The sequence below is a fragment of the Chiroxiphia lanceolata genome, chromosome 2 (genome assembly GCF_009829145.1).
Source record: "Chiroxiphia lanceolata isolate bChiLan1 chromosome 2, bChiLan1.pri, whole genome shotgun sequence".
Lineage (NCBI taxonomy): Eukaryota > Metazoa > Chordata > Aves > Passeriformes > Pipridae > Chiroxiphia > Chiroxiphia lanceolata.
Genome location: NC_045638.1, coordinates 70568334 through 70595637, shown reverse-complemented (window position 1 = coordinate 70595637; position 27304 = coordinate 70568334). Strand labels below are relative to the sequence as shown.

Here is a 27304-nt window from a genome sequence, read left to right as displayed (position 1 = left end):
ATAAACAGTAAGCTAATTTTTCGGCCTTTTGATACCAGTTATCCAAAGTCATTTGGGATTTTCTGATATGTGCTTTTGTTCGCTGAGCAGTGAGCTATAGCTGCAAATTAACTTCATTTCGAACCACAGCCTGGACATGGTTCTGAGATTAATACGGAAAAGAAAAAACATACCTATCATTGCCAGTGAATATTTTTAGCTATTTTAGATTCATGTCATAATTTTTAGATGGTTCTGTTTCATGTACCAGAAAAATAAGAAGCAGTTAGCTTGTGTTCTCTGTGTTATGCAGGATGATGACAGACCTATGATTGATGTCATGGATCAGTTGAGTTCTTCTATTCTTGAAAGTTTTATTCATGTGGCTGTTTCAGATTCAGTAAGTACTACTCTATTGTTACTGGTAGTGTTTACATAACAAATATCAGACATGAAATACCAGAACTAAAACTGAGAAATCGTACAGCTTTAAGGCTCCAGCCATCTACCCAAGAGCTCCAAGGCTCCACAATGTCCCGGACAATCTGTTCCATGAAAGCGGTGGTACTATGGATATAGAAGTGACTACATACAACAATAAACAAAATTTATAATCAAAACTCCCTGGATTCTGGACCTGCATCCAAAAGAACAGTTGAAAAAGTCTTATTGCCAGCACCACCAAATGCTTGAGGCACTTGGAAGTTACTCACTGCTATCATTGTATGAGAAGGGAATAAACTCTAGCTTCCTTGTGTGTTCTCTACCTGCAAACCTGAGCCTAAACTCTGAAGCAAGTCCCAGATGGGCTGAATCTCTGCTTTCTTTCTCCCATGGGCCTCGTGTGTCTAACATGCACTAGAAGTGGCAGAAATTAAGCATTTTGCATGAAAAAGTATCAGTAGAAAACTGGAATGTAAGACAACATTTTTTGCCTGCTCTCTTAGAGATTATTTCTCTATCTCTCTTCTAGAGAGTGGAAACACTCAGTTTGGGGCTCTTTTCAGCCTCATTAAGTTTAAAAGCAACAAATGGTCCTTGCCACGTGAGTGCCCTTTTCAGGATCATGGGTTAGAGCCCCACACTGGATGTGAAAAAGGACTGTTGGTGGTTTAACCCCAGCCAGCAGCCAGGCTCCATGAAGTCGCTTATTCGCTCCCCCAACAGCAGAATGAGGGAGAGAATCAGAAGGAGTAAAAACTAGAAAACTGGTGGGTTGAGGTAAAGAAAGTTTAATAGGAAAAGCAGAAGCCACGCACACAAGCAAAGGAAAACAAAGAATGAATTCACTGCTTCCCATGGTCAGGCAGGTGTTCAAACATCCCCAGGGAAGCAAGGCCCCATCATACATAATAGTTACTTGGGAAGACAAATGCCATCACTCCAAGCGTCACCCCGTTCCTTCTACTTCCCCTCACTTTATATACCAAGCATAGTGTCATATGGTCTGGAATATCCCTTTGGACATTCCAGTTGGGGTCATCTGTCTTGACTGTGTCTCCTCCCAACCTGCCATGCACCCCCAGCTTCCTCACCGGCATGGCAGTAGGGAAAGCAGAAAAGGCCTTGGCTCTGTGTAAGCAATACAATAACAAAAACACCTCTGTATTATCAACCCTGTGTTCAGCACAGATCCAAAACATAGCCCCATACTAGCTACTGTGAAGAAAGTTAACTCTACCCAAGCCAAAACCAGCACAGAAGGGGACATTAAACTGGTGGTGAGGTTGGGCCCCTCTGCAGCTAAAAACAGAAACTGAGCAAACAAGAGACATTCTGACTCTGTAATGCATGGATTAGGAAATTCATCTAAAATAACAGCACCTGAGCTCAGTTGTTGCAATTTCTATAGCAAAGGTTTGAATGTTGTGCTTTCATTCTGCACATTAGTAATAAAGTAAAACAAATGTGTTGTGTATTTACCTGGTTTCTGACTAGTTTGGCAAGGAGTGGTAATTTATCTTTTCTCTCCATAGACAACAATCCCGTTAACACACAGTGTGGATTTACAGTGGCTGGTGGAGTGGAATGCTGTGCTAGTAAATAGCCATTATGATGTGAAAAGTCCTTCCCATGTCTGGATATTTGCACAGTCTGTTAAAGACCCTTGGGTTCTCTGCCTCTTCAGTTTTCTTAGGCAGGAGAATCTACCAAAACACTGTCCTACAGCTCTCAGCTATGCTTGGCCATACGCTTTCACGAGACTACAACTGATAATGCCTCTTGTGGATCCAAAGTAAGTGGCAGTCTGCATTTAACTTTCATTTTTATGGGCTGTGTGATTTTAATACAAGGTTTTTTTAGTCTCATGTGTCAGCATCAGTCCACAAGTCTTGCAAGTTGCCACCCAGAGATTAGTGCCACACAGTTTTGAATTTCATAATTGTAACTTATCAGGTGGAAAACTCTAGTTTTCTAACTTCACTCATTTCTCCCATGTTTCTCCCATTGATTTCTCATGTTTATTTGAAGCTGGTAGATACATAGCATGTTTTATTCCCTTTTAAAATATTTTAAAATACTGTACAATTAAGACTAAGAAATTATTCTAGTATTTTTAATTTATTTTTAAATTCTAGTATTCCTGTTAATGCAAAGAAAACAAGCACAGCAAGCAGTGGAGACAACTATGTTACTTTGTGGAGAAACTACCTTATTCTCTGTTTTGGAGTAGCAAAGCCCAGTATTATGAGCCCAGGACACTTGCGTGCTTCAACACCAGAGATCATGGCTACCACTCCTGATGGAACAGTGAACTATGATAATAAGGTGATGCATCCTGCTTCAAACAAATTATTTATTTAGGAGAATTTTGAACTGCATCTCCATGCAAAATCATATCCTAATGGAAGTGTTTTAGTTAGGGGAATATTTTATTTTGATATATGTAAACTACTTAACATATAATTAAGGATTAAAACATCTGTATGACATGATGTATGAATAAATATTTGGCAAAAGCCATGGCATTTTCAAAATATTACTCTTTTTTTCACATTCTGGATGATATATATTCAAAATATAGGAGGTCTGGACATGTGTTTGAAGTCAACTTTAGTTTGTCATCCCCTTTCTTTCCTTGTAGAGCACGCCAATTTGTAAATTTATAACATGAAGCAATAAGGCAGATTTCTGAATGAAAATTGTATTCCTGTTGGACATATGCCTGTCAGAAGGAATAATATATGAAACACAGTTTCAAATAGTAGCAACTTGAGAAGAGCAGTAGCTTCTCAAATGCAATTACTGGAATATTTTAATGAAGCAACAATTAAGTAAATTACAATAATCTGAACTAAAGCAAAGAGATTTCCCAGATGTATTAATTTGTTAGGCCTTATTGAGATGATTATGAGGAGGCAGACATCCAATTAGACCACTGTATTGATATCCATAATAGTAAAATCATTTCAACATGTTTTTAAAATACATATTGATTCTTGGACAATGTATGTTTGTAAAAAAAATAAAAATTGTATTTACTTATTATTGATATCCTGACAATTAAATTTCAATAATTTCTAAATATATTTTAGGCTATTGGAACTCCATCTGTTGGAGTCTTACTGAAGCAACTAGTTCCTTTGATGAGACTTGAAAGCATAGAAATAACAGAATCACTTGTATTAGGATTTGGAAGAACAAATTCCCTTGTTTTCAGGTACTTCCCCTCTTATCATATTCTCAATTATTTGTCTCTAATCAAAATGCTTTATTTTTGTTGTAATTTAAATATATTCAAATTTTTATTTGCACTTCAGACATTTATTTTTATATATTGAATCTTTTGAAAGTACACTAAATTTTTTTAACAAATATTTATGTTTTTTAATTTAGGGAATTAGTAGAAGAACTTCACCCACTAATGAAAGAAGCCCTAGAAAGAAGGCCAGAGGTTAGTTGCAAAAATGAAATGTACTAGTTTGTTTAAACTGACAAATCCATTTAAAAATAGTAATTCTGTCTGTTTGAAATACAAATATACTCTTTTGTACTAAATAACAAGTTAAGTTCTGTGTGCAACAAGAATTTTATTAATTGTATAATTTAAAATAATTCCATTAAAACCTAGTTAATTTAAATTCTATAAAAAATGTATGATGTAGAACTCCATTCTGAGGAAAAATTTCCTGTCAAATATGAAACCTTGTGATATGAAACTTAGTTATGTTAGAAATTCACTTTCAGTAACAGAGCTGGGCTAAAAGCACATTTCGTAGCAGAGTTGAGATACAAAACAGAGGAATATGAGAACAAGAGGCTGCAATGTTAATTCCTGTGTAGTTCCTAATGTGGAGAAATGGGCCACCTTCCTGCAAACAGTGTCACCAGTAAACCCAGGAGTGAGTGTATGGTCATGTAACTGTAGAGAACACGGCCTGTCTCCATGTCAGCAGGCAGGTATCCAACACACCAGAAATAATGTCCTTGAACTGACATATGCTATGACTAGGAAGAGAATTACCAGCATGGCCAAGAACTGCAGGGGTAAACCAAAATGAACATTACACAAGTTCCGCTCTGTGGGCGCTGGCTCGGAGCTTGCCAGATCGCCTCTGACACTGTTGCAGGAGGCAGCTGTGTCTGGTAAATACTGTTACAATAAAAATGCTTTTATCCCTACATGTGCTTCCTGGAGCCTTTAAGGTGTAACAGGATAAAAACAGGGCTCTGAACAGGACAAATCAAATGGCATAATGATTTGAATGAAACCATTGGCTAGGATGCTGCAGACTGCAAGTTCTGGGTCAGAATACCAGGGAAAGCATCATTTTCTTCTCCCACGCATCTACTGCTGGCCATAGGCAGAGCCAGAGCCCTACACGAGATAAGCCTCTGATCTGACTCATTCTTATGTTTTGAAGAGGAAAATCTGAGCTTTGTCTGAGTTTTTCTTGTTCTGTTTGCAAAATTTCTGTGAGTGCAGTAGCAGCTTTTTGACCTTCTCGTGGTTTTTTTGCTTACTGGAGATGCAGGATACAAACAAGTCAATTTAGCCTTTCAGGAAAGAACAGGCCTTGTTGCATTCACATCTTTCCATGCAAGATAGAAGACAGAAAGGACAGCTTTCTAGAAGACAAAGAGATACAATGAACCAGTTAACAATCATGCAGTCCTGTCCTATGGGAGGAGTACATTAACTGTGTGTACAACCCCTGCAGTCAACATACCCAAGAGTCTACTGGAGTGGTGTCTGCTAGGAGCTAACTTGAATATGGGTGATCATGTCACTGCAGCATTTCCATTTCAAGAATGGCTAATGGCTAAGATATCTCCTGGGGTGTGAATACATGTTCTGCACTTTACAGTGCTTTCAGCACTGAAACTAGATGACATTAAGTTAGCATGAATATCCGTGTTACCTGAAGATAGCATGGGTTTTGGCATATGAACCTTGAATATTAGTTATTTTTTATCCAGTATTTCATTATTTCATTTCCACATTTTCAGTAAATACTAAGGTAGATGTTAACAATTTTTTTCAGTAATCGTTCCAAAGACTAAATATTGATTGTACTCAGTTCTTTGTTGGTGCATTAAGCAGAGTGTTTTGGTGAAATATCCAAAAGCACACAAATTCCTTCATAAAAAAAGTTCTTGAACTGGAATTCCTAAATCTCACTACTGTACTGATATTTCTGAAGCTGCTAATTTTTAATGTATACACCTAGGCATATAAAAATGGTTGTTATTTTAAATTCCAAGAACAAGAAACGTCGAGAACGCCGAGATCTACTAAGACTGCAGTTACTGCGAATTTTTGAACTACTTGCTGATGCTGGTGTTATAAGTGACAGGTAGGACTATCGCTCATCAAAAATATTGATCTTTTAAGGGAAATAATTGTCACTGTTTTCCATACTGAGATTATGTTGGTATGTTCTTTGAAGAATTGTGTAGTCTGTCAGATACGGAAAGATTATTCTGCGTTTCTTCAGAAAACTGTAGTATAACTACGCTGTTACTCTATATTAATGTACAACTTTCCTTTATGCTAGTACAAATGGAGCCTTAGAAAGAGATACGTTAGCCCTTGGAGCCTTGTTCTTAGAGTACGTTGATCTGACTCGCATGCTTTTGGAGGCTGAAAATGATAAAGAAGTTGAAATCCTTAAGGACATGAGAGCACATTTCAGTGCAATGATTGCCAACTTGATTCAGTGTGTTCCAGGTATGGTGCTGAATTGTCTCAACATACTATGAAATTGCATTTAATATAGGTATTGGAGAAGTAATTTTTTATTTCTTCTTTTTTTCTATGCTTTTTTACTGCTTGTGAATTGTCATGTAACGAATGTTAAGGAAAATATAGACAAAAATGTGTTCAAAAGTCTACTAAGAGTTAAATTAAAAAAAAAAACAGTAAAGCTTGATGAAGCTTGTAATAGTCAGTTATAATAATCAGCTCTTTAAAAGCCCAGCTAAGAAATTGTCTGTGACCCTTAATGACTCCAGATTTCTTTGAAATAAGGCCTTATTTTCTTCCCTCTGACTTGATTGCCAGACTCTTCATAAACTCTGACAGGCATTGAAGAATATAGGTAGGTGCAGAAAATGTACAGTATTAAATGTAGTGAAAAACTTGCTCGAGGTGTTGAGACCATGTTACCTGAGTCCAGTTGTATCACCAAGATTTCTATTGTTGAATTCATACTTTTTATATATTGCAAGATCACTTCAGAAATATAATGTAATTCCATTAGCAAAGAAGAAAAAACCACCTCTGCTTTAATGGCCTCTATGTAATTACTGAGCGATGAGGTCTGCAGCTTACTCAGTCTGTCTAAGATCATTATGTCCAGATCATCTATGACAAGACATAGCAGCACTGGTAGCAACAAATACAAAGGAATTCAGAAGAGGAAAGTGAGGGAATAAATAATGTACAAATGCTTTCATGTAAGTTTCCAATATGTAAATTTTTTCAAAGTTGTATAGTTGCATAGAAAATAAATAATAGTTGAACAAAATAAAGAAAAAATTTTATCCCTGTTACTCTCTAAAAAAATCTCTTTGAACTGAATGATGTCAAGTTCTTAGCTGCCAACAGCAAACAAAATAGTGAATTTCTTTCCTTTATTTCTCTTCTACATGATGTTCATTACCAGTACAGTATTTCTTTAATAGTTACTTTACCATGAGCCCTTATTTTGCAAAGCCCTTCCTCTTTGCATTCATTCTGACATTCTACAAGGCGCATGACCAATGACTGTGTGTTGTATGAATTTTCCACAATGAAAGTCATGTTGTATGCTTTGAGAGAATACAATAAGAACTTAATGCATTTCAATAATTCAGAGATATATTTCTACTAACAAGACAGCTTTAAAATGTATCAATAACTAACAAAGCCATAACAGCTCCTAGCAAACAAATGTTTATCATGTCAAGATCTATCACTTTTAGCCATTGTTCATGCTGATTTGCGTAAGTATTGTTTAGTTAAACTTTATCGGCCTCCACCACAGTTTCCATGTGAAAAATAATTGGCTAGTAGCAGTTTGCTAGACTCTTCAATAAACATAGTACGGCCTCTGACATCATGTTTTGCTGAGGGGACTTAAAACTATTATTTAAAAGAATTCTCTTTTTTTTCCTCCACATGGTTAAGAATTCAGATATTTTTTCACTTGCTCAGGTAATTTGACTGTTCAGAACATATACCACATCTTTGTCGTAAACAAACAGGCACCAAGTTTCTTGTATTTGTTGTCCCTACCTATTAGTGTATTAGAATAAGATGTATGTATTGTTTAGGTTTGCATTTAAAGGATTGGAAAAAACAAGTAAATATTTACCATGAAAGGAATGCAAAGGCAGTGAAACCCCTGATTTTATAATTAGGTTCTTGCATGCTTTTCTAAAGTCAGATATACATGTTTGTATAACTACCCATTAATTCAGAACTGAAGACTCTTAGAAATAAGATGAATCTTACTCCCTTCATTAGATTTTTAAAGGAGCTTAGATACTTTGGAGTAAGTGTATATTGAACATATAAAAAACCTCCCTTTTTATAGAAATTTGATATAAATTTGATATCATTATGCCACATGAATGTATATTCAATATTAACAAGTCACAACTGTTTCTGTTTCTGTTCACTTAGTTCACCACAGGAGATTTCTCTTCCCTCAGCAGAGCTTGAGGCATCACCTGTTCATCTTATTCAGTCAGTGGGCAGGACCTTTCAGTATTATGTTCACACCACTGGACCGTTACAGTGATAGAAATCATCAGATTACAAGATACCAGTATTGTGCATTAAAGGTAATAAAGTTTCGCTGTCCAAATCGGTAACAGCAGCTTTTCAGTCAAAATGCAAGTAGTTGTGGGGTATATTTCCTTTTATTTCACAGAAATTTGAATTGGCATATTCAATGCAAGCTTGTACGCTCATATGTATATGTACAGTGGTATCATACAGTATAGCACTGAAGTTGTCTATTTTTTTCTTTGTCAACACTTTTCAAGGCTAATTATTTTCAAAACTAGAAGGCATTTTAAAATTTTACTTAGCTGTTCATTAACAGATTATCAGATTCAGCAAGAGGATCTTAGGCTCTGAAATTAAGTGTAGTACCAAATTCAGTATCTCAGCATACTGAATCTATACCAGTGTACATCTCAGGACTTTCTCCCATACTTGCTTGGTGACATGTCCAGTAATGATATACTTTTGTGCCAAAAGTAGTTGTAACTCCCCTGCATAAATAATCTGGGAAAGAAGTAGCTTATGTACTTATATAAGCTGCATCACTTTCTGTAAAACAGTTTTAATTTTTGCAGAAATATATTGAAACATCTGAGTATATTTTAACTGCTTTTGTAGCTTGATTTGTGAAGACTGGGTAAAATGACAAAATGTATCTTGGGAAACTGGACAATAGTATTCCCTCCAAAATGCTTAAACTGAGCATGATCTTGAATCCAATACAGCCTATAGCAACATAATTATTGAATTATAGCAAAGTCATCTGTTACCATTTTCACTATAGTTCCCTCAAAATGGAAAACAAGTGGCAGTCCTGTCAGCCTGGATCTGAGCTAAAATAATTCTGAAAGGTGCATTATGTTACTTTTTTGGGCAACTAAAGTTTTGTGTGTTTCTAGGCCATGTCAGCAGTGCTCTGCTGTGGACCTGTGTTTGATAATGTTGGTCTTTCCCCTGATGGATATCTTTACAAATGGCTTGATAACATTCTGGCTTGTCAAGATTTACGTGTAAGTACTCACCAAAATACAACACTGATGAATAACTTTAATGTCTGTAACTGGGTGACTAAAGAGTTTGTGACTGTAAGAACTATGACTGTATACATTCTAAAAATCTGTTACTGCTTGGTAACATAGATGCTGATAAAACAAATCTTAGTGAAAGCTGTGTGGGTTAAGTCTTGCAAATAAGTGAAGAAAAAAATTATTCAGAAAAGGAAAGGTGTTTTTTTTCTTTTTAAAGAACATGCAATAGATTATTCTTGCCATTTTCTCCTCCATTTCTGTGAAGATGGGCCTTGACTTAGTAACTACACAGTCATAATTCTGCATTTATAGCTAATTGAACTGTCTTTTTGATTAACAAGGAGTAGATTGGAGATTTACATCAAGTGGAGAGAGAGAATAATCTTTCTCTTTGCAGTATCTTGCACTTTGATCTGCTGTTCTCCCTAAAAGTCTCATACCAGCACACATGACTGTGATTGCTAAAAAAGGCAAACAGCAAAACCTAAATGTATGTGAAGCAGCTAGAGGATATAGGTTAGTATAGGTAGTTGATTAGGATAAATAGCTCAAATTTCTTTCCCCTAAGCTAATCACTTCAGTTCATGATTAATCCCTGTAATGAAGGAATGTAACTAAACCACATTGCCTATACAACTAGTTCAGATTTAGATGAGAAGGATCCTACCTGGTCCATTAATAATAAGTATCATTTGCAGTCTTTACAAGTACATAGATACACTTAGTGACAAAATATTAATAGGCATTAGTGTTTGGTGTTCCAAACTATCCTATACAATCCAAACCTTACTTGTGTTGTGTTTGTAGCATTAGTCAAAAGAAGAATAAACATGAAGACGTGTCACTGTGAAATTCTCAGGAATTAGGAAGTCAGTTAAGTCAGTTAATTGATATAAATGTAAGTTGCCCAAGAACACCTATCAAATGTTGTAGATTTTCCAAAGACTCTGCTTTTTTCTGTGCTGTACTTTGGAAACTTTATATTAATTTTGGAAAATTTATTTCATTCATGTAATCTTTGTGCATAGAATTTTATTTCAAATGAGGAGTATTGAAACCTGAGTCACATTTCAACTCTGCCCTAAAATAAATTTATTATAAATTTTGTGATTTCTTTTTATGTATTTGAATTCTCAGTTGTCCCCATTTTGCCTATGTCACTCTAAACAATTTAGAGAATGAACATATCTGAGCCCATTAATCATGTTTCAACATTTGCTCAGGTTCATCAGCTTGGTTGTGAAGTTGTAGTCCTCCTGCTGGAACTGAATCCTGATCAAATCAATCTCTTCAACTGGGCTATAGATCGATGTTATACGGGATCATACCAGCTTGCCTCTGGATGTTTCAAAGCCATTGCAACTGTGTGTGGAAGCAGGTATTAATTAATCCATTAATCTGTGCTTTCAAATGTAAAGAAAACTGAAGGTTCAGCTTCTGTTGTAAAGGCTTCTTGGTCATACTCTTACGTTATATCTTCTCAAATAGTTCTTGGGGACTGTAACACTTTATTTTCATGAGTCTGAAAACAAAGTAATGTGTTTGGTAGAAGATGCTCTTACTGTATATACATTTGAAATCTGTGTTATTTTGATGCTGTTTTGCTCAGGAAGATAGAAAATAGCCACATGAATGTAGGTCATAAAGCTCCATTCCCCCCCCCCCTCCATGGCTAGGCTTCGCAAATGAAGATTTGGGAAAGGCTCTATCCACGTTTGTTACAAGCACGCTGGTGGCTAATAAGGCCAAGGTCATAAATCTGGTTTCAAAAGATTTGGCATGGTTTTTAATTTAATTTATAAAAGGAAAAAAATGTTTTAAATGTTAATAGCTTTAAAGTCATTATTTTGACTTCTTGTTATCTACAAAGTCATGTTCTTTTTCTTTGATTTGTTTAGTTACTTTTCTGTCAGCTGGTATCATTACTGCAAATGCTGAGCAAGCACGAGCTACAAGAAGACAAGGATAGAAATATTTCTTTTGTGTCAGACCTTCATAAAAATCTATCCTTTTTGAATTTTTTGAAGACAAAATTTATAGAGAAATTCAATAATGCAGTAATTTGCATCTAATTAAAATACATCTGAAAATTTACTCTCTACAAAAATAATTTGGCAAGATATCTGATCGTCATAGTTCAATATAGAACTACTTGGCATATAGCAAATCAAAACAAATCAAATATTTTAGAATTATCTGCAGAATTCTTCTGTTCTTACAGGAGCAAATAGACTAGAGACTGCATTATACTGAGATTTTTAAAATATGAATGGATTTTTGCGTTTGCAAATTCAGTTATGTTAAGGGATGCTTTTTATTTAACAAACACAGAAAAATATCAGGTTTTAAGCCAGTCTTTTTTCCTCACGTTGTGTTACCTATGCCACTGTGTCCTAAAAATTAATCTTTCCCATACTTACAATAAAATATTACTGTAATTTCCCATATTAGAGTAAAAATTGAGAGTATGATCTGCATGATTTACTTTGAAGGGAAAGTCCTATTTCCAGCAAGTTGAGAATTTTTATTAATATTTGAAAGCTGTTAATAGTTTTTCCTCTGTCATCTATCAAAATGTATCAGGAGGCCACTGCTTAAACTACTAGTAAAATGAGCAGTAATGTATCTCATTGATGATGCCTGTCTGACTTTCTACAAAAAAGCTACTAACCTTCTTTTTTTCTTTTTTTAAATTTACTTTTTAAACTTAGTTGAAGGTCAAAGAGACAGGTGTAGAGCATGGATTGCAGCTAGTTTGGAATTACCAAGAATGTCCCATGCCACACACATATCTACCATATTAAAAAGTCCAAGTAGGCATTCTGCAGCCATCCAGGAGCTGACATCTAGGATGAGAAATTGATGGTTCACAATGGAATCAGGTGCATTTACAAATCAACAGGAGAAAAAGGAAAATTATTTTAGTGAAAATCCAAATACTGTGACATGGAAATTCCTCTCTGTCAATATTTTCATTAAGTTAACACTTTGATATGTTTAACCCTACTGTTGAAGTTGACTTTATAGATAGCGGACTTTTTCAATCAGTTCGTGTTTATTGTTTGCAAACAATTTTGATAGAATTGTCTAACACCTCAAAATGTTCATGTCAGAGATAGTGTCTTTTGTCCAAAGGGACTGTTTTAATTGCAACTTCTCTCGAGAAGTACTTTATCCCTGGAAATTTTCATGCTACCCGTTTTATTTCATGGGTGTTGGCCTGTTCTGTTAACAGTTTATGTCATAAATTAAAATGAATTGACAGTTATAGACACAGGTATTGCCTTTCTCACTGCTGATAACTCAATGCATTCCTAAGAATTAGTCTAAGGTAATTACAAATAATCCTTTCTTTCTTCCCATTCTCCAGATGGCCCTTTGATCAAGCAGCATGTATTCATACGAGCTCCCTTTCGCATATTCTGGTGGTAGAACAGAGAAAAGAAAGATGACATTTTCTTTAGACCATATTCCATAGTAAATTAGAGTGAATATAATCTGAATTCCTCACCAACATTCACAAAAATGTACTGTTTATTCTTCTAGGAACTATCCTTTTGATATAGTGACACTTTTAAACTTGGTGCTGTTCAAGGCATCTGACACCAACAGAGAGATTTATGAAATTTCCATGCAACTTATGCAGGCACGTATCAGCTACTTTTTTTGTCCTCCTATCTTTGAAGGTTGTTTTGTGAAATTCTTATAAAGCACTGTTTATTTGCATTTTAGTTTTGTTTTGAAAATAAACAATCAGTTTTGTCTTGGCTATAAATACTTATGGGAATATTTATATAAAAATGAATGTTATGGTGTCTTTCATATTTGGAGAGTATACTGTGAAGTATATAGAACGTTCTCTGATAGCTAAACTTGAAATGCTGACATTTTGTGAATTAATGAAGTTTTGTCTCATTTCTTTTTTTTTTTTTTGTCTTTTATAGATCCTTGAATCAAAGCTTTTTGTTTATTCAAAAAAGGTAGCTGAGCAAAGACCAGGCAGTATCTTGTATGGGACGCATGGTCCACTACCACCTCTTTACAGTGTCTCACTTGCCCTTCTTTCATATGAACTAGCAAGGATGTATCCTGAACTTACCCTTCCACTTTTTTCAGGTACCTATATTTATTTGACATATTATCTGCTTTACATGTTTGTATAAATGGTATATTGCTACCATTTTGAACCACAATTCTGTTTATAAATTTAACTTGACCTGTTTTTATTTTGGTTCAGATTTAGGAATACAGTATATATTTCCTAGAAGTACTTATGCAAAGTACAGAAACCCTGTTTGGGGACTCCGTTCCACTTATGATATCTTAGGGTAACTTTGAAATTACAAGTGCCCTGAATCAGTTAAAATGACATTGGCAAACTCTACTATAATGGGTTCTCATGTGATTCCTCTTACGCATGCATTTATAGAGATGATGCTTGTGAGGATATAATTCTTCATTTTATATAAACATGACTTTAATTTTGGGCCAACTGATTGCCTGTGTCCAGTTTTACCAATTATTCGAATGACTCTTAAGTGATCTCTACCTTCTGTTATTTACCACATAAGCATGTCTCAGCATTATTTTAATTTTATCAGAAATATGTTTTTTCAGAGTTACTGAGAAAAATGTTAAAGAATGAGACCTGCAAGAGCACAATTCAGAATATGCCCACTCTGAGACCATTCCTGGGAACAATGATGTTTTGAGACATATCTGTTTTCATTAATCTAATGTATTACTCTAGTTTTTAAGTAACAGAACAAAAATGTCTGTGATCATGGGAATTCTTAGTGGCTCTTAAAATCCATTTATGTTTTTTTTACTAAGTTTGTAGGGGCTGGAGGGAGGGTAAAGGCACATCATCCATTTCTCAGTGCCCAAGATACCATGAGTTATAAATAGCTGATGTAAGAAAATTCTGATGGCTCATTTATCCTTAAGCAAATGTTGTTCATTATTACTGTTATCGTCTATTCACGTTGCTGTAGTGGCTGTATCATTTAAAAAAACTCTCATATACAGTCCAAGTCAGAGACTCTTTCTGTATACATCTAGAATCATAAGGAGAGACAACAGTATGTGTCTTCAAGATTTTTAAAAAACAAGCAGCAATTAAAGAAAGGAAATGTTTACTGTATTGATTTTACAGCAGAATTCTGGTAAAGAGAGATAATGTGGTTCACTTTGGCAGGAAGCTGTATTTCTTATCCCAGATTTTCCAAATCCCTTTACCTTACAGTGCCAGTTCTTTTTTTATAAACTCTATAAAAGTGCTGTATACAAGCACTCCTGGACTAACAGCCAACTGAATTTTATGGGCCTTCCCATAGGAAATAAGACCCCGATATATGCAAGATGGCTTTTGTAAACTCAGTATAATAAATGCCTTAATATTTAAACTATAGATTGGAAACCTGGAGGCCAATGGGACATCTGCAATTCTGCAGAACACTTTTGTATGTTAATTCTGATTCTCTAGAAGTTCTTGGAATTCTAGAATAACCACCAGTAATTTAATTGCCCTTTTTCCTTTTTACTGACATCCACTTCACTTAATACATAATATGGCACAGTAAAAAGGGGTGACTTTCTGTGTCTAAGCCTAGACTGTGTTAGTTATTTTGGACAGAAGACCTGACCAGTTGCTTGCTGTTGTGGAATATTAAAGCAATGTTTCTCTTCAGGAAGCTCAAATACATGGTTTTGTATGCTAGTGGTGTGCAAGGTAAAAAACATCAGGTAGTCTAACAAACATCAGAAATGTGATTTAAACAGTGTATTTAAGGTTTCCTCCTTAAATTAATATGTTGTCCTCTTCAACTCTTACTATTTTAGAGGTAAGCCAGCGATTTCCAACTACACATCCAAATGGAAGACAGATCATGCTTGCGTATCTGCTACCATGGCTTCATAATATTGAACTTGTAGACAACAGACTGCTCCTCCCTGGTTCGAGCCCTACCACTCCAGAAGATGAACTGAAGGACAAGGATGGGGAAATAGCAGCCACAGGAGGACTAAAGGGCAATGGCTGGGGCTCACCTGAGGCCACCTCACTGGTCCTTAATAATCTCATGTATATGACAGCCAAGGTAAAAAAAGCAAATCAAACTAAGAAACCAACCTGTAAAACCCTTCCCTCCAATACCAATAATTTTGCACTGGAAGAGTTTTATTAAGGACAATGCTAAAACTGTTATCTTTCTAAACTTGGACAAAGAGTGTTTCATCCTTTAAAAAAACCCCACCTTAATAGTGAGAGCATTAAGGAGTACTAATGAGGGTTCTAAGTTCAATTCCCTCATATATCACCTCCTGGGTTAATGTGTAAGGCAGCAGATGAAAGTTTATTTGGGGGTGAGAATAAGCACCTGGAATTTGTCCTACTGAAACTCTTGTACTTTCTAGGAAACACATGTTCTTTAGAAAAGGGAAAAGGGTAAAATTAGTATAAATTTCTAAAGTGCTAGTTAAAGCATTTTTTTTGCATAATGGAAAGTATTTTACATCACAGGTTCTGATAAAGGACAGGGACCTTTTGTCCAGTAACTTTTTAATGTAAAATGCCTAAGGAGCTGTTGGAGGAGATACTGAGAATCCATTTTTACCTTCTCTTTGCTGAGTTGCAGGCTGCTCTACTAGTGTGCAATGCCTTCTCTGGCACTGCTTCTAGCAGATTTAGTAGATGCATCTAATCTGCTAAATACATAAACTCTAGAAAGAAATGCCTGGTACCTACGTCATATGAGACAGAGTGGTTCGTATTTCCTAACCTGCTCAGGGTTAATCCTCTCTCAAGCAGACTGTCTGTTCCACACTACATAGCAGTTGATTCTGAATCTTGCCTCATGCTGAGGGCCTCTAAGGAAAACATAATAATTATTTTGTGTGTGTTTTGTCATATGACCACATCTGAAGTAATGCGGGGACTGCGCTTCAGCCCACCAGCATGTTTGTTTGATATCCATTGCATATGCAAGGCACGATAGTGGCTTTGAATAATCTGATGCTATGGAGTCTCTAGGATATTGTTAGTGGAATTTTATGGGTTGAAAACAAGTGTGATGCGGTCCCATCCTGACTGCCTGTCAGCAGCAGTCCTTGGAGTAAGTTGCTTCCAAAACCACACAAAGTCTTGGTTCCAGAGTGATTAAGTACGCTTGCTTCAAACCATACGGTTTGACCTAGTTTTGAGGCTATGTGTGTGACAAAGGGACTGGCACCTGGAAGTGTCAGTGTAGATGACAGTAGATATAGATATCAGTGACAGTGTAGATGTAGGTAATATGTATTATATCATTTTCAGTAGGATAGCATGACCTGGAGATTGCATCTCCTCTGCTAGTAGAATGTCAGCCTGGGCAGTGGTTAAAACAGACTTCTCAAAGTGGGAGGCAAAAATTTTACATGGGAAACAGAACAGTTTCAATTCTAGACTCCCACATAACTGGATGCGTGCACTAAATATTTGATTGACTGAACAAAAGGGAGTAATTTCTATAACTGTGTATTGCAAAGGAGAGTAAAAACTGCTCATTTCCAATGTGAAAGCAAAGGCCTATAAAATGCTTAATTCTCCTAGGATTTACTGGGAAGAGAGGTTCCCAGTTGTCAACTACTGTGAAGACTGAAGCACTTAGCACAAACATGCAGAACTTTGGTTACTTGACAAATGTAAAGATGAAACTTAATAAACTGCTTGGTTTTCACTTTTTGAATTTATATTCCTTAAGATTTTTATTTTTTTTTTTTTTTTTTGTGATTTAAGTCCTTCTGTGGATCGGAACCTAAATGTTATTAAATAGAATTTATGCTCTGAAGTCTGTCAGATAGATTTTGAAGATAATGTTTTGTAACTTTTTACATCATTTGACTGTAGATTTTGCATTAGAAAATGCTCTAAAAGAGCATGCTTTAGTTTGGAAGTCTGTGTGTTTCAAATGTATGTTTATGATTCTTTGCAGTATGGAGATGAAATTCCCGGACCGGAGATGGAAAATGTCTGGAATGCTTTGGCCAACAATGAAAAATGGAGTAACAACCTTAGGATAACGCTGCAGTTTCTCATTAGTTTGTGTGGTGTTAGCAGTGATACCATCCTCTTACCTTATGTAAGTGTTTGCACTTTATTTTATTTGCTGTTGTTTACACAGGTTTTAATAAAGAAAACAGCTATCACCTGCAGAAAATTAATTTATGTATCAAAAATAAGAAATATCAACATATTGCTTAGCACACTGTACAAAATTAAATGTCAGGAATAAAAGAGCCAAAAACCTGAAATTAAAGACAGGAATTGAGTACTTCAAATCTCAGTCTTCAGCAGTGGAGCACACCTCATGTCAAGTAGGAACTGGGCTTCTTCCAAGCAAAGAGCAACTTTGCATGTCAGTGCATGGGGACAGTAGCAGAGATGGGTCATAAATTGCCAGAATGAATTGAGAAAAGTATTAGAAATATTTTTTCATTACAGACTTTCCTAAAAATATGCAATTTGTATATATATATTTAATTTTTTATTTAAAAGACAGAATGGCTGTTCTGCAATTGAATAACTTGCATGGAAAATGAAGAGAAGTAAAAATACTAAATGCTTATATTTTTTCTCAGTAATCAATTAGTTTACAAAGCTATTAGTTAAATCTTGAAAGTCTGTTAAACAATGAATGTTGTATAATGAATGGGACATAACATGCTATGATCTTATTAGCTTATTTGTCGTAAATATTTAGCTGTTCTTTCAGAAAAGCATGCCATTTTAAGAAAGTGATGCATTCTGTTCTCCTGTAACCAACTAAGGCTTTCTGTGGGACATCTTAAGAGACAGAAGATAGCTAACCTTTATAAGCTCCTTACCATATCAACTTCTGCCTTTGGATGGCTGTCATAAATTATATAATAGTTCCTGTAATATGCAACTCAAACTGTGTTGGATATTGTTGTTATTCCAGTTAAAATAAAATGAGGGCTGTCTGAGAAAAGCAGGATAGTTCCATTCCCATGTTCCCTATTGCTCAGTTGCTGGGTGAAACAGAATCTAAATTTAGTAAATTTTCCAGCACAATTACAATATGCTGTTTTATTAGTTAGCCTCTTTCTATTGATTTCCCTGAATTACATTCAAAATTACTAATAATGGGATGAAACTTGGCTAAAAATCCTGATAAACATACTTCATTTAGAGTTGCTGAAATAATAATTTGCTTAAAGTGCTTAAGATGACTGCTATACATAATGAAATAAAGAAAATATGGAAGCCCATACAAATTTTCAATTTGTTATTGTGCCATAGGCATCCTGTTTGTTTCGTTTTATTTGTAGAGTTTACTGTTCTGTAGTCTCAAATCAGTGTATATATATGCCTCACTAATCAAAAGAGGAAAAATTTGACAGTGGAGTTGATGTAAGAACAAGCTCAAGGTTTATATGAGAGGAAGACAAAGGGATTGATCCCAAATATCTTGAGGATAATTAAGATCTTTCCATTAGTTGTGACAGAGGCTCTCCATTCAGTGTTGACCATGCTTTGAACAGGAGGTTAGATGAGAGACCTCCCAGGTTCTTTCCAACCTGACTGATCCTACACTCTGTGACAGACATGGCATTAGGCCCAAAGGTGGTCTCCATCAGGAGGAGCTATGTTGGCAGAGAACAAGTGGAAAGCACAGAGATAAGACACGAAATGAGGGCTGTTAAATTTCTGTCAGCTTACAAAAGGAATAGGGGCAGTTTTCTAAAAGGAAGGAGTAGTCCTGTGCTGAGTATATGTCTAACACCTAAATTTGTAGCCTGACTCTTAAATAGCAGGCTGGTGCCTGCTAACCCTGTCATGTCTTGCCCAGGAGCCCCTCACATACATTATCCTCCCCTCTAGATACTTGCCAACCCAAAGCTTTCAGCACCTCCTTTTTCCAAAACTGTTGCCATCCCACAGCTCTGAGCAGCCAACCTCAAACCCCCTCCTACCCAGAGCACTTCTTTCTTCAAATTCTTTCCTTGCCTCAACATCTTGGCTCTCACAGCTCTGTCCTCCTCCAGGACAGTAGAACAATCTGTTTTGGCATATCCAGCTTCATCTGCTCAACATCTCCTGTTTTGCCTCTGGGACTTTTCTGGCTTCTCTCCCAGGCTTCCAGTGGCTGTTAACAAGACACTCAGGTCTTCATTGGTGGCAGCAGGTGACAAGGTTCCTGTGTTTTCTGCCATACAGTCCGTGTTTTGTGATGTTAAAAGTCTGATTCTCATATTTTGCAAAATCTGAAAAAAATTTCAGCTTCCATAGGAAGCCTGACTGTGCCTATGAGTCACCCCTTCACTGATAGCTTTGTCTAGAGTAGGAAAATACACTAGGCTTATCACATGCATCTGCTCAATGTTTTGCTAATGCCCTGGAGTTTACAGATAAGAAATCATACCTAACTCTGCTAACTACACAAGACTGCTGATACCATAAACATGTGTCTTCCATTAGATAACAGATACAGATTGCTAGATAGTGCTAGCAAATAAAGATCATTTGGACAGTTTATCAGCACTGTTGCAGGTCACCTGGGCTCAAAAGACCACAGAGTTGCAAGACTGCCAGTTTACCCATCTCCTTTTGGAGCCCCCTGTACCCCAAGGCAGTCACCAGCTGCTTTGTGCCTTCAGCCATCTGTTCTCCCTGTATGGTGGTAAGGTTTGGAGGCTTGGCAGGGAGCCAGCTTCAAACCAAAAGCATGCCTGACTCACTTTATTTTTAATCTTTTTCTTCATCAACTAAATTAATTGCTTTGTCTCTCATGTTTCCTTTAAGAATTTTTTTCCCAGTGCCCCAGTACAAATTGCTGAGCAGTCCATTCTTTCACATTATGTACTGAAAGATTTCTTAGAATATTTATAGTTCAGAAACTTCTTCAGCAAAGACTTAGTGTGACCCCTTCAGGGGTGAGAGAAGCTGAAAAGGGCACTGTGAGCCCAACCAGAAATGAGCCTCAGAAAGGAGATGGATTTGTATCTGAAAAGTCCCTGGGAAATTTTTAGCACAGTAGAGTAAAAGAGACATGGAATATGTGCATTTTCTCTAGTTTAAGCAAAGAAAAAAAAAAGAGAGAGAGAAAGAGGAAAATGAAGCAATTAGGAAGTTATTTTAATGGAAGTATTTAAGAGTATAAGAACAGTTATACTTGGTGAGGCCAGTAGGCAGTTCAGTCCAGTATTTTAGCTCCCCTATAAGCATCTATTTAGGGGCATCTTTAAAAACAAGCAGGCAAGCACAGAGGGATGCTTCCCCATATGGTCTACCAGCTCCAGCACTTAATGAATCAAATGGGTTTGAGTTGGAGAGAGCGTCTGCTTTTAATAGCCATCAGAGTTTTTTTCCTCAAGAATTCAGCCTAATTTGATCTCAGTATCTCAACAGCCCTTATTGTTGCAATGCATACAATAACTTTTGAGGTCTTGTTAAAAGATTTATAGAAATTTCCAGAATTTCTGTAAAAGATACTCTCGTATTTTTCAAATCCAGATACATGAAGTCTATGTACATAATTGCTCTGCCTTTCTTCCATTTGCTATTACTTTGCTTACAGATATAAGTAGCTACTTAGAACCTGGCTTTTTCTTTGTGGCTACAGCTATAGTTTTGTAGATGTGTATGTTATATAGTTATATACCTAAACAGCTCATTGTGAATGGTAAGCGAAAACTTTGAGGTAATTAGATCACAGATTGACTTGGCTGGAAAAATGATGTTGATGTCAAGGTGAAAAGTTTTATTTCTCTGTGAACTGTATGTGGTTTTGATGTCTGTCCAGGAGCAACAGTTACATTCTGGATCCTTTCAGTACTGCAGTGTAACATTTATTGCTTTCTTTGGAAATTCACTTTAGTCAGAGTTTAATAACTGTTGTTTTTTTCTCTAGATAAAAAAGGTTGCTATATATCTGTGTCGCAATAACACTATTCAGACAATGGAAGAGCTTCTTTTTGAGCTGCAGCAAACCGACCCAGTGAACCCAATAGTCCAACACTGCGATAATCCTCCATTTTACCGCTTTGCTGCCAGCAACAAAGCCTCAGCTGCAGCTTCTGGTATGACCTCAATGTGTTTTCTGTTACGCTCTGCAGTAGTCAAATATACTTAAGAACCAACGCCATATTTACCCCTGTTAGTCTTTTGCCAAATTCTTGAAAAACAATAGGTTATGTCACTTTGGAATGAGCTTAGTTTAAGGAGTGGAAGAACATTACTACGTTAATCTACTCCTCAAAGCATATAAACTTTACACCATTCAGCCATGCAAGCAGGTCCTAGTTTGTAGAGGTGACAGTGTTCATTCATATGTGCGAGTACTTGCAGGATGATCACTTTGACTGTAGCTGCTAAAAAACCCTTTAAGTTATGATTTTTTATTTACTTTGCAAATAATGTCTTCTGTGTGTAACAGGTGTTCTTACTGACATCTCATACACAGGAACCACCTCTAGCAGTAACACTGTTGTAGCTGGCCAAGATAGTTTTCCTGATGCAGAGGAGAACAGAATGGTGAAAGAGACTGATGAAAGGTTTGTGGTTTGGGTTTGGTTTTTTCTCCAAAATGTATGTGTTTTCCTAGGCTAAGGGTGAGATGTTGGACAAAGGTCTGCATTGTATTGTGAGGAACTCTGATGCTCAAGCTGATCCTAAATGGTGTTATCCTAGTATGTATAAGATTTTTAAAAAAGCTATTCACAGGATTCTAGTTCCTGACTGTTGTTTAATAATACATTGTAAAGAAACAACTGTTGAACCTGCATTGATTGAATCGTGCTAAGTAGATCATGGGTTTTTTAGGGATTATCCACAAAGGAAAAAGAAAATCAAAAGTGTGTATCAAATAGTGACTGCTCAAATCTTTATGAAAAATCAGTTTTGATCACACCTTTCGATTTCATGGACAGTGAGTAAAATTTAGTTTGCGGTTTTGTATCCAAGAACACAAGGACACCTCCTTTGTCTGGATAAAATATCTTACAGAGGAAAAGCTATGTAAAATACTTTGCTTAGAAATCATATATTCAATTTAGACTTTGGCTTCTTATGATAAATACTAAAAAATGACGAACGAATAAATGCAAAGCCTAAGGGTCGTCAGATCCTCGAGCACAGACAGATATATATTGTTTCTCTCACAGAAACCCTCTTAGTTTTGTAAGAGAACTTTGAACGGCTTATAATAGCATTCATCAGTAAGTGCATTAGTATTACATTAATCTGTTGTTGCTAATAGTCACTAATATCACTTCAGTGGTCCAACCCACCTTCCGTAGGCTCCGAGCACAGAGACAATTATGTGAGCAAACCTTTCTGTACTTCAGAACCTTTTTAATTACTTGCCTTTTTTATGTTACAAACATGAGTAGCATTTTGTCAGGTTAGTTTTATGTGTCTGCTAATTTAAATGTCAGTAAAAAATAGCACTCAGTACTAAGTAAGGTTTCAAATTGATAGTAAAAAGCAGATTTTGCTGTGAATGATGTTTTCAGCATATGCACTAGAAATGTACTCACAAGGAAAATAAAACCATTTTTCCTCTGAATTATTTTTTATTATTCTTTAGCTAAATTTTATGGCTATATAGTTTTAAGTTAGATTTTTATTTAGTTGATTTTCAGGCAAATTGAGCAAACATCTCCTACTGTACTTTCAATCTAACTGTGTTTTCAGGGTTTCTTGCCTTATGTAAGTTTTAAATGTGACTCCAAAAAGGTTCTTAGCGTTCAGATCTATCAGAGACCATATGATAAAAATGAAAAGAAAATTACATAGTTCTGGTATTCTGGTTCCTGCTGAAAGACACCTCAGAAAAAAATAGAAAATAATTTACCTGAATTCATTGCTGGCATTTATGTTACCAAAGAAACTGGAAGCTGTAAGTGCATCTGTATTTCAAAACCGATGTGTCAGTCTTAGAATGTCCATTAATATTGACTTCACGCATCAAGACATATGAAATAATGAAGGTCATAGATAGAGTATCGTGTATTAAGATGGCTCATGATGCATTTTTGTAACTCACACAAGGAATTTATTGTGTCCTTACAAGACAGATGTGCTTTGGAAACAGTGTAATACATCAGTGTATAGTGAAATCCCCTGCACTAAGATGTATGCACATTAGTAAAAAATTGAATTGAATGTTGTCTAGAAAACCTTCAGTTTTGTTTCATTTGATATATGGTTATTTGTAATTAGTTTCCTAGCTTTGCAGAAGTGGTGATGTTTTTAGATCATCACTAGTGTGTGAGCCCTCAGTATGGTTCCTCTTGCTCCACTTCAGGCCTAGTTACCCTGACAGCACAAGGTGGAGGAAGTCAAAGGAGATCACGAATAAAAGTTAGCTGGCAAAAAGTAAAAGATCTGTGGCAGATTTGAGGACAGCTGTGAGCAGTTTGTTCTGGCTCTCGTAGCCCTTAACTTCTCTATTAGGTCTGCTCTGCTGAAGCTTTTCCTGCTTGATACATGGTGTGGGTTTGGCTTTGGACTATCCAGTCAGTTACTGCTTTAGCAAGTTGGGAGAATTTTACCCATGAACATGATCTGTGACAAAATACTAGCTGTGGATTCAGTTCAGCCTTAGCAGTTTCTTGCTTCAAGAAAACCACGTGTTTGCAGCATAAGAATTTCCCTTTGCTAAATTTTAAAAAGCTGTTAGAACTTCTCAGAAACTGGCTGCAAAATCTTTCGTGGAAAGAAACAGGATTGTATTCACATTGCTGTCTACTCTTGGGTAAAAGTGCAGCTGTCAACTCCTGTATAAAAGTGCATACTTAAGGAAGTGCTTTTTCTGTTTTTAGAGTAAGCATATAGTCCAGATGTTTGATGTCAGTCTATGTTTATAATGAAGATTTTTTCCTTGTATTTGAAGGTTCAGTAATGTAATCAGAGCACATACCCGACTAGAATCAAGGTACAGTAATAGCTCCGGAGGATCTTACGATGATGACAAAAGTAAGTTTTATTATTCAATTTGATGAACTTTCTGGTGTTTTGATGGAAGAGGAAAACATTCTGATATCTGGTGGAGGCTCTCTGTTTAAATTCTTTACGAATAGAAATGTAACAAATGTAGCTTTACCATACAGGGAGTGTCCTTATTTTACCTTCATACCTCATTTAATTAATTTACTTTGTTTAATCTGGGCTCATTCAAACCTATTTGAAGGCCAGAGAACTTCACAAAAGGCAGCAGCAGAGAATCCTCCGGACAGTAACACATTGAGCCTTTTGTACACGGCAAAGCCAACTAAGAGCATTATAGCAAGTGCTTTGAATTGTGTCATTTGCCAGTATATCCCTCCAAATCAAGTGCTGTTACATGAGCATGAAAAGAGATTCAGGAACTTCCAAATATGAGATCTTATCTCCTCTTTAGCTTTTATATGCCCTCTGCAACCAGTTTCTGACTACACTGTGCAAATGTGTATTAGCGAACAGATTGAGATAGGGCTCCTGAGCACGCTTGTTGTTCTATATGTATTTCTGCAAAATGGACTGTAAGTAGACACTTGGTGCTCAGCAGATATTCCAAAGAAAAACAGTGTCAACTACTGAACAACAGTGTAAAATTTATGAGTTGGATTGCTTGGCTTCATTTTTTGATTGAATTGTAAAGAAGACAATTTAGGGATTTCAGTTAGGCCCTAACTGAATGTAAATAAGGCAAGACCTTGTTATTGACTTTCATCTCTGGCTTGTTAAAGCCAGGTCAAATAATATATAGGCCATAGTAGTTTGGTGCTACAGACACCATTTTGGAACAGTATTTTGACATAAGAAGTAAAGATTTTAAATATGCTTTAATCTAAGTAATTTTTGGCAATACTCTTCTGCAAAATATGTAAACACTGTCAAATATAATACAGTAGGATAATTAAATGTATATTAGAAACTATTATTCATAATTATGAAGCACAATATTTACAATATTTACTGTGTATGTACAAACTTGAGTATTTAAATACACAAAAAAGTCTGTAACATCTTAAATTCAATAGGTCTTAGTACACTTGTCTTGGGTTTTTTGTGGTTTTCTAGTGCTGCAGCTACTAAAAATTCTTTGCCAGATGTTAACTGGAGCACTGGTGCTAATCTGGTCTGCATTAACAATCTTTCAAAACAATATTTATATTATCAGAACAACCCTCAAAAGTTGGTGGTTTTGACAAGAGCTTAGAGTAATAAAAGGTTAAAAAATACTGAAATTTTCTTTGCTCTTTTGGAATGTCTCCTCAAGCCGGTGCCCAAATGTTTTTTCCTGCATGTACATGCAAGCTTCATAGTACCATGAATATTTATGCAAAGTGTGCTTTGCCTAGGGGTTCCTTTAGCAAATATATGAATACCTAGATGTAAAATAAAATGCATTTTACTTAGCTGCTGACATTTATATAGAATTCTAATAAGAAAGAACAATTCTTATACCATTTGTCATTCTACAAGATACATAATGCAACTTCCATTAAGCTGCAAAGGAGTTGCTTGTATGGCTTCTCTCTTTTCTCCAGTCTACTTGAACATACATGTATTGCCGAGGATATAAACAGGGAACATAACTCTGCAGCACAGAAAACGTTTTGTTCGGATAAAGGTTGCATGTTAAGCTTCAAAGTGCTTCTTTGTTCCTTTTTCAGTCTGTACATAAACCTGTGAAAACATGAGTGAGGATCTAAGTCTCAGTGTGAACTTCATGAAGCACTATACTGTTAAAGACTTAAATTGGTAGTAATAAGTAGTGCCTGTGAAAAGCATCTGGAAAACATTATCTGGTTAATTCTTAGAAGATGAATATGCAAAAATGCTGTACTTTGCTACATTATTAGGTCAGTTCATTCTTTATCTGTAACTGAGCAATCATCCTCCAGATGAGGATCTAAGTAGAGGTCTAAATCATAAAAGTCTAAAATGTTTCTTGAAAGACCAGCACTGAAGAATGGGAATTATAAAGTTGCATTTTACAAATAATTGGAGGAGCAGCTACTGCATTAAAGGTCTCCTGAAGATCTGGGCTGAAGATGTTTTTTCAAAACTAAGAATTGATGTGCATTAGAAATAGCTAGCTCTGATACTTTTGTAGGCATCAAAACAATTTCTTTTCCCGTGGGAAAGCTGACAAACTTCAGATGCATGCTGTTAAAAAAAAAAAAAAAGAAAGTGCTGAGAGTTTCAAACCTACCTAAAATACTAAAGTGAAACAAAATAAAACCAAAACAAACAAGCAAACAGAAGCCCACAAACCCCCAAACAAAAACAAACAAAGCAGAGCAAAAAATAACACTAATTAAAAATTCATAAAAGGCAACGTTTGGGTGTATGTCAAGAACAGACCTGGAAAAGCTACTTTCCACAGCAGTGTATTGCAAGCTGCTAGACCTCAGAAATAAAAACTGACCAGTGGGAAAATCAAAAGGAGTGAGAGGGAACAAAACACAGAAGAGATTAACAAAACTGTGCAGCTGAGAGAAGACAGGAATTGTTGGACGTAACTTACTTGACCCACATCATTGCAGATAAACAGGTGGAAGAAAAAACCCTAATGCTCATTAACAAACAGCAGCTGTCATGGTGAAGCAAAGTTAAATATGAGAAATTCAAGAGATAATTCTTCCCTGTTGAAACAAAATTGCCCTGAAGATGTTTTTTGCATTCCTTATGCCTCCTTGCTAATTCAGGACATTTAACTTTGCCTTTGTAGCATCGCTCAGCAGGGCACTGGTGAGGAGTTGCAAGAATGCGTCACTGGTACTCTGCTCCTTGCAGCAGATGGCTTCTGACAGCAGCTTTGTTGGCTGAACTTTTCTCTCATTTTTGAAGAGAAAGTCCGTTGCTTGGTGCTTTGTGATCTGGATCCAAAGCTACTAAGGGACAGCAGGCATTCAGCTGCCGCTCCTACCATTCAGCGCTGTCTGCTTAGAATCTCTTTAATTTCCATTAGCATGAAAGAGGGATTAAAAATGCATCGCTTGTTATTGAACACAGGAATTTGCAAACATCATGACATCTTATCATATTATTCCAAACAGCTGAACTGATACGTTAGCATAAAATCTATTTTAG

At 36.1% G+C, this 27304-nt stretch overlaps 1 protein-coding gene across 7 annotated transcripts in view; it reads left to right on the top strand.

The window, feature by feature from the left end:
- FRY (FRY microtubule binding protein) overlaps nt 1-27304 on the top strand; it is a 236195-nt gene that overhangs the window by 156413 nt on the left and 52478 nt on the right. For all 7 annotated transcript variants that reach the window (XM_032678002.1, XM_032678001.1, XM_032677997.1 and 4 more), the window contains 17 exons: nt 293-379; nt 1956-2215; nt 2559-2748; nt 3516-3640; nt 3817-3874; nt 5686-5777; nt 5979-6151; nt 8090-8250; nt 9094-9204; nt 10446-10600; nt 12769-12868; nt 13167-13338; nt 15064-15320; nt 17193-17339; nt 21132-21300; nt 21684-21774; nt 24117-24199. In XM_032678002.1, the coding sequence (XP_032533893.1) occupies nt 293-379; nt 1956-2215; nt 2559-2748; nt 3516-3640; nt 3817-3874; nt 5686-5777; nt 5979-6151; nt 8090-8250; nt 9094-9204; nt 10446-10600; nt 12769-12868; nt 13167-13338; nt 15064-15320; nt 17193-17339; nt 21132-21300; nt 21684-21774; nt 24117-24199 (2431 nt within the window). The remainder of the gene's footprint in view (nt 1-292; nt 380-1955; nt 2216-2558; nt 2749-3515; nt 3641-3816; nt 3875-5685; nt 5778-5978; nt 6152-8089; nt 8251-9093; nt 9205-10445; nt 10601-12768; nt 12869-13166; nt 13339-15063; nt 15321-17192; nt 17340-21131; nt 21301-21683; nt 21775-24116; nt 24200-27304) is intronic.